This window comes from Caloenas nicobarica, chromosome 17 (assembly GCF_036013445.1).
Source record: "Caloenas nicobarica isolate bCalNic1 chromosome 17, bCalNic1.hap1, whole genome shotgun sequence".
NCBI lineage: Eukaryota > Metazoa > Chordata > Aves > Columbiformes > Columbidae > Caloenas > Caloenas nicobarica.
In genome coordinates, this window is record NC_088261.1 from 10,652,925 (window position 1) to 10,660,828 (window position 7,904).

The following is a 7,904-nucleotide window of genomic DNA, read 5'->3' on the forward strand; positions in this document are numbered from 1 at the left end:
GCCCGTCCCCGGACGCCGGGCCCGCCGGGCGGTGCCGCCCGCCCCCCGCTCCGGGCCGGCCCCGCGGGCGGTGTCAGCGCCGCCCGGCCCCGCTCTGCGCCTGCGCGGCGCCGCGATGGCGCTGGAGACCGTGCCCAAGGACCTGCGGCACCTCCGCGCCTGCCTGCTCTGCTCCCTCGTCAAGGTGCGCCCGGCCCCGGGACCGCTCCCCGCCCGGCCCCGGCCCGGGCCAACCCCTGCCCGGCCTGGGCGTCCCTGCCCGGCCTGGGCCTTTCTCCCCGCCCGGCTCGGGCCTTCCCCGGCCGCTGGGCGCTCCCCCGCCCCGACGGGCCTTTCCCCCTTCCCGGGGCTCCCGCCCTTGTCCCGGTACAGGCCGGCCCGGCTCCGCGGGCCCGGCTCCTCTCCCCTCCCTCCCCCAGCCCCTGCGGCCGGCCCGGGCCCCGCTGGGCCCCGCTGGGCCCCGTCCGCCCTCCCCGGCCCCGCGCTCACCCCCGTGTCCCCCTCAGACCATCGACCAGTTCGAGTACGACGGCTGCGACAACTGCGATGCGTACCTGCAGATGAAGGGCAACCGGGAGATGGTCTATGACTGCACCAGCTCCTCGTTCGACGGGTGAGTGGGGCCTGCGCCACGTTCCCCTGGGGACGCGCCTGGCCGGGGAATGTCCCCTCACTGCCACCCCTCCCGTAGGATCATCGCCATGATGAGCCCCGAGGACAGCTGGGTCTCCAAGTGGCAGCGGATCAGTGAGTGGCTTTTCCCGTCCGGTTTGGGAGCTGGAGATCCCTTTTCTCCGGGGTTCTGCTCCCCAGGAGGGGCAGGGGCTGGTGGGGAGGCTGGTCCATCCTTGCGGGTGACTCCGTGTTTCTTTCCCCAGGTAACTTCAAGCCGGGTGTCTACGCAGTGTCTGTGACCGGCCGCCTGCCCCAGGGTAACACCGCCAGCTTTTGTGAAGGGGAGACTCCCGCACGGCTGGCAGCTGGGGGATTATTGTGTATATGAGGCGTTGGGGCTGTAGCCACCTCTGAGGTGACAAACTCGGCAGTGTATTGCGCTGTACCTGGGTCATGAAATCAGGATTTTGGGCCTCAGTGAGCAGTGTGTGTTGCGAGCAGGACGCAGGCCGTGTGGGTGAAGGGATTAGCAAAGTGACTGCGAGAAGCAGGCGCTGAACGGGGGGAGGGTGGTTTGGGTGTTCTGCACACAGGTTTTGTACCTGCAGCCGTTTAACATTGTGCCTGCCAGAAGCTGATCCTGAAAATGCTGCGGAATAAAACCTGTGGTGCTGGGCAGAGCATAAGAGGGATAAACTGTGATCAAGGGGGCACTCCAGAGAGAGGGTGCCTTTCAAACCATTCAGCTATAGGGAAACACAAAGGTTTGTCTGTAGAAAAGAGTTCTGCAGGAGGGGGTGCTGTTACAGCGATCTCAGGAAGCAGATAGTGCTTTCCATACTGCACTTACGTTAAGGTGGGTTTTGTTTATAAATGGAGTAGAGGGTACAAAGGGTTGGCCCTGTCCCTGTAAGGCACAAACCGCATCGTGTGCCTGGCTGAGAGCCCCTGCCCTGCTCATAGCCCTGTGTCCTGCCCCAGGAGATCTGCAGCCCCGTACCCCTGGGGCAAAAGCTGTGCCTGGATTCCCAGGCTCCTTCTTTCTGGCCTGAGCTCCCCTGTCTGCGTTGGGAAGGAGCTGGAATGTGACGAGGCTGGAAGCTGAGACCTGCTGGCCCGGCTTGGGGCACATCCCAAATAACCACTGTGGCAGACAATGGCGTGAGGTCGATGGGGCCGCAGGCCGGGAGCACAGGGCAACCTGCCGAGGGGGTACAGGTGGGAGCTGCTGCCTTGGGCCTCGCTCAGCTCGTCCTCACATCACCGGGAGAGCGAGAAGACTGGGGAGCATGAAAACCAGCACTTGTTGGCCTCATGAGCCGTCGTCTGGCTGTCCGTGGTGTGAGGCCCTGGTGAGAACTGTGTCAAACCCCATGGTACCTTCTGCTGTCCCTGCTCCTGAGCGTTACTGAGAAGTTGGGACATGCAGACAGGTCACAGAGTGACTGAAAGGTTTAAGGACTGCGCTTAAGAGCTTCACCTGTTCAGTACAGTCATAATATTCAAACAGTTCCAAGTAGAAAATGATGTAAACAAAATCTCTTACCTGCTTCTTTCCAAAGGCAAAACAAGAGTTGACATTTGGCAGCTCTGCCTGGGCATTTAAACTAGAAGAGGGAACACTTGAGTGAAGTTGATACATGGTTAGAAGAAATAGAGATCATCCAATTCTTGGTCTCTGCGATGAAGGCTTTGTGATAGAGCAACCGTATTTCTCCAGGGCTCCTCATCCCTTGAGAATACCGAAATGTGTTTTGTCTCCTTGCTGCAGGGATCGTCCGAGAGCTGAAGAGCCGTGGCGTGGCTTACAAGTCCCGAGACACAGCCATAAAAACCTAAGGGGCTCTGGTGCTGCCCGGAGCACACAGGCACCGCTCCGAAACCTTTTAGCTTCAGCATGTGGCGACGCGAGCCTGGACTCCGAGGCGGCTCGCTGGCATCTCCCGCTCAGCACCTCTGGACTCTGGCATTCCACCGGCTGCCCACACGGAGCGTAGACCTTTTTTTTGAGCCTTGACAAGGGGAGGGGTGTGAGTAGGTCTGGGAAAGTGGTGTTTGGTGGTGAGACACCAAGGGTTTTACAGTTGGTGTGGAAAAGAGGAGGGATGGGATGTAGCTGTGTAAATATTTCAATAAAACGTGCAGCCTGGCAGAGTGGAGTCCATGTGTCTGGTCAGTCATTGGTTTCACCTGCTGCAGCAAGGGGACGGTGTGAGGGGTTGTGTGCTCAGCCCCCACGCCTGCCAAACTGAAGCCTGCGCCTCCCTTGCTCCTTGTGCCACGGACCAGGTTTCAGTCTGGAGATCCTGCCCTGGCTGAACTGGGGTGTCCTTCACTGTGGGAACAAGCAGACCATACAGCTCACAGCTGGATAGGTAAGGTGGTGGTCACTATTTCGTGTCGAGGGAGTCACCTGGAGTTCACAGCGCCCTGAGCCTGCAGGGTCCTGGACCAGGGACGTGGGTGTGGGCTTGAAGGACATTCAAGTGGCGGTTGGTGGCCTCCAGGCCGGGCAGAGCAAGGTGGGCCCCATGCTGGTGCGGCTGGGGGGCAGCACTGGGGAGGGGTGGACAAGCAGGGGTGGGAACACCCATCCAGCCTCGTGCTTGGAGAGGTCTGGCTGTCACTGCGCGTCGTGAGCGTCTGCATTGCATGGGCTCTCAAGAGATTTAATCTCTTTAGCTGATGGCTCTTGCTTAATTTCTTTTGTTCCAGTTCAGCAGCCACCAGTCACAAAAGTGGCTTGTCCAAGATCAGTAGCCCTGTGAAATAAGCATATTCTTTTTTTCTGAGCTAATCATGTAGCTGGAAAGCCCAATTTCTGGTTTTTTGTAGAAAATAGTGGAAAACCAATACAGCCTGAAAACTGCATTTAATCTGGGACGAAAGCGGTTGCAGCGAAGGGAACGTATCGCTATTGGGGAGTGATGCTGTCAGGAGTGCAGAGGCAGCATGTTCTCTGTCCTGTGCTGGTTTGTAGAGCTGGAGAGTCCCAAGTGCAGCAGGTCAGCCAGGACACGGCTCCCCGAGGGGTTTCAGAGCAGACGTGCGGCTGGAGAAGCCGGTGGAGGCTGTGTGAGGTCCACAGTATTAGTTGAGGTGAACCACTGCAGAGAAAGACGTTTCAACCCACATTTGGCTTGGGGGCTTGCAGACATGATGCTGAAGTTGAGTATTTGCACGGTGCAGACCGAGACCGAGTCAGGTTGGTGGCTCTGAGCTCCAGCAGCTGCTTCCAGGCACAGATCAACATTTGTGGGAAGATCTGAGTGTGTCACCCCCTGGCCAGGGGGTCAGAGCCCCCCTTCAGAAGGTGGAGCAGCAGGTTTGCATCTTCAGGCAGAGGAGGGAGCTGACTGTGGCTTTCACACATCCCTGGTGAACGTCCAAAGCTTTCGAGTTTCCTGATAATTCTCCTCCAGGCTTGCTTGGCTGCAGAGATGGGGCAGGAGAAGCACCTTGGCCATGCCCGGTAGGTCTGGTCTGTGGGACAGAGGTGCGACTGTCCCAGCAGACGGGGACACAACTTCGCCGTGTGCTCAGGTTTAGACGTTTTGGACATGAACCTCTGGGCCCTGGAGGGTGGTTTTGGTGCCATGAGAGGCACGGCCTGAGCTGGGATCCCCCTGGGCTGTGTTCATCCCTCCAGAGCGGTCCAGGAAAGCTGGAGCCATGGGAGCTGCCGAGGTTCAGGTTGAAAGGGGCTGGGGAGGTTGAAGCGGGCGGCTCATTCCCCAGCTGGGGGTAGGTGGGGCTGGGGAGTGAGGTTGTGGCTCCAGACAGGTCGCGAGGATGCTGGGGAGATGCGGGACCCCCCCGGGCCGTGCCCAGCCCTGGGAGCCTCACTCGGCAGGTGCCACGGGGTGGCAGCATGGCCTTGTGCAGCGGGGCTGGGGCGACACGCTGGAGATGGACCTGAGCAAGAGAGACATGAGGTTATCTCTGTTTTCCACTGGATGTCACAGCACCTTTCCCTTCCCTGGCTCCAGTCCAGCCACGCTGGGGATGCTCCAGTACTGGAGGTGCATCAGGACCCGTCCCCAGTGCCCGGCCACCTTGTCCCCTGGCTCCATGGTGCAGAGGAGGTGACAAGAGGGCTCTGCACAGGTCCAGGGCAGGGTGGGCTTGTGTGACCAGGCTCTGGGTGCAGATCCGTGGTTCACATCGTCCCTCCAGGAAGCTGCAGTTGCTGCCCAGCACGGGGAGCTTTGCTTAGGAAATGGTCCCCAAGGAGCCGTGTGCGTTGTCACTGTGGCTCTCGGTGAGGGTAGAGGGGGTTTGTAAACCCCACAGGGACCTCCCCCTTGCCAGGATGAGCAACCGCTCCAGCTTATATGGAGTTAAGACTGGTGAGGACTGCAGCATAAGTGCAATAGAGCCAGAACGGCGAGGCAAGCGGGCTGAACGCTGGTGGTCTTTCAGAGACAGCTGCACCTCCTCTGTCTGCAGCACCTTGCAGCACTTCCAAGAACCCGGTGGCTCTACCCGGGCTGGCTCGGTGAGCCGCTTCCTCGCCCACGCCTGCACCGCATTGCCAGCCCACGCCGCCCCAGTGATTCATTGCTCCCAGGCTGCCGGAGCTGAGCGTTGGACCCTCTGCAAAGCACCAGAAACAAGCATTTCAGTTAAGATTCCAGCCCTGGAGCTGCCTGGGTTTTCTAGCAGCAAAAAGCAAATGAATGCAGAGCTTTATTCGCTGAGAAAAGTAGGGCAGGGAGCTCTCACGTTGAAGAAGTTGGAGGAAAAATGTGCAGCGGCGGCAGCCTGGGCTGTAATCGGGAGAGAAAACATCAACCGGGCAGGGAGCTGTAGATCTGAGTCAATTTAAGATGGCTCCTCCCCCTGCACCAAATGACGCTAAAATATTTCAGCCAGGCCTGAAAATCCTGCAGGTTTGGCATCCGAAGCAGCCTGGCAGCTCTGAGCAGCAGGGGGGCCGGGCAGCCCCGGCAGCGCGGGCAGGAAGCACAAGCCAGTGGATTTTCTTCGTGCGGGTTTTGAGAACTGATACCTTGGCTCTCCTTCGGGGTGAGAAAAGTGACTTTCCAAAACCGCAGAGCACACGGTGTTTCTGTGTGCAGCAGCTGCCGGCGGTGCTGGGAAATGCCCGGCTGAGCCATCCCCACCTGCGCGGGGGCCCCTGTGCTGCGGCCCCGGGGACGGGGACCTGCCCACGCACACTGCTCCCACCACCCAGGGACAAGAGTGGCTCCCGCTGGCCTTTGTCCCATAGCTTGGACAAGCCGGGCTTCAGAGGAAGGGCGATGTGTGTTAGAGAGTGTTGGGCTCCAGCCAAGTGGGCTGTGGGTGAGGCAGAGTGAACCCCCGAAGTTTTGCTCCCGTGGATGCTCTGTGCACACCATGGCATTGTCCCCTGTTGTCACCTCTGTGCTCGCACCAGGCCAGCAGGCAGAGGTGCTGCCTGGGCCGGCTGCAGCAGCCCCAGCCCTGCTTCACCTGAAATACGTTTTCACTCGCTGCCTTCCAGAGCGTGAGCTCAGGCTTTCCGCGGTGCCTCTCGGGGCCCCCGTGCGCCTGGGGGGCTGGTTACTGGGTACTGCTGGGGTGTGGGGACCACGGTCGGGGCTCAGGGACCCTTGGTGGTAGGTGCCGGGAGGTGAAAACCCTAAAACAAACCCCAGATTAAAACTGTCTTCCTTGGCAACTGGCCGAGGAGACCTTGGCAGTGTGGAGGTGCAGTGGAAGACGACTTGGCTTGTCCCCCTGGTCCCTGTGCTGCCCGCCCGGGGCTGGGGTGAAATGCTGCTGGGGTGAAGATGGCAAAGCCACCACGCACACTGTTAACGGGTGGCCCGTCCTGCCCATCACCTCTGCCTCAAGGCCTGAGGGCAGAAGCCACTGAGAGTGTCTGATGTGGTGAGGAGGGGAGCGGGGTCCCACCAGCTTTCGGCAGCAGCCGTTTGGACGGCTGGCAGAGGGGATGGGTGCAGGTTCCAGAGGTGCAGGCAGCTCCGAAAGCTTTCGAAGCGGGGCAGAAATGAGGCACAGCCGCCACGTGCGCCGTCACTATGGGTTCCTGGTGCGCTGGTGGTGGAGGCGGGTGGGTGAGGAGCTGGGACTTGGTCCCTGCTGAAGGCATCTGCAGGGAACACAGGGAGCTCGTTGTACGTGTGTCCTCTGGGTGTTTGCCCCGCAGGAATCGCGGTGGGACGAGGAGGCTCTGCTCAGTGAGGAGAGCCAGGCTGGTAGGACATCAGCTCCTGAACAAGCGCTGGCGAAAGAAGGTGCTTCCACCCTTTGCACATCTGGCGCTGTCTGCAAAGAGGCCATCAGCTGCTTCATGGTGGACCCCTCTAAACCCACCTGTCTGCTGGCAGCACTGGGGTTTTGTTGGCTTTGGGGACACAAGAAGCTGCTGGAGGGTCCCCGACCTCCTCTGGGCTGAGACGTCTCAACTCCCCGGCCAGCTCCTGCAGCTCCACGTCACGGGAAGGGGAGACAGCGAGGGCCGGTGGGGCCGAGTGGGGTCTCGCCCTGATGGGGAAGGTCACTGGGGGGCACGTTTCCTTTGGACAAATGGCAAAGCGAGACCACAGCTGAAGTCACAGGAGAGATTTGAGAACCTGACGCTATCTACCTCCTCCGCAGCTCTCCCACATCTCCTGCCGCATCCCAGGTGCCCCTTGTCCTTCCTCCTCCTGGCCAGGTGTGCATCACCCAGGCTCTGCCCCAAGCAGTTTCTGGGCTGGAAGGGCCTTTTCCCCCAGGGGAACGGTTCTCCTGCGCGGGCAGCTGCACAAGAGCCGTTGAGTGCCCCAGCACCGCCCTGGGACAGGCGCTGGGTGCAGATGTTGCATCTCTTCCCGTGGGTCCCCAGCCAGCTCGGGCGTGTGGTGCAGGGCAGGGGGTCAGCACTCCCCAGCGGCCGCAGGATCAGGCCCCTTATCCAGTTTGGGGTTTTGATAGCGCTCTCCCAGCACCGCCTGGCCCAGCCGGTCTGGAAAGGTGCCATCCATGCCAGGTTCAGGGAGATGCTTCCTGGCAGCCCTGGGTGCCTGTCCCCCTCCTTGGGGTCTCCAGACCTTGGAGATGCTCAGCTCTTCCTGCGCTGTGTCCGGGGCGGGCAGGGACGGCTGGGAAGGGAGGAACTGTCATCACAGAGCTCAGCCCCACATCTCCTGCGCCCGTCCTGCCCCGAAGGTCCGGAGCCCGGCGCGGCGGCTCTCCCCCAACTCCCTGTGTCGCTGCTGGGCCCTGTCCCAGAGCATCTTCCATCCCAACCGGGCCCACGCTGGTGCGGAGCATCCCGGGAGGTTGTGCAACCCTCG

At 60.8% G+C, this 7,904-nt stretch overlaps 1 protein-coding gene across 1 annotated transcript; it reads left to right on the forward strand.

Moving 5' to 3' along the window:
* The first annotated feature begins 72 nt into the window (after positions 1 to 72).
* On the forward strand, positions 73 to 2,774 carry SUPT4H1 (SPT4 homolog, DSIF elongation factor subunit). The gene is made up of 5 exons (XM_065647109.1): positions 73 to 184; positions 507 to 613; positions 692 to 747; positions 879 to 932; positions 2,387 to 2,774. Exons 1-5 carry the CDS (start codon positions 116 to 118, stop codon positions 2,452 to 2,454), a joined length of 354 nt encoding a protein of 117 aa, XP_065503181.1. The 5' UTR covers positions 73 to 115; the 3' UTR covers positions 2,455 to 2,774.
* The last annotated feature ends 5,130 nt before the right edge of the window (positions 2,775 to 7,904 follow it).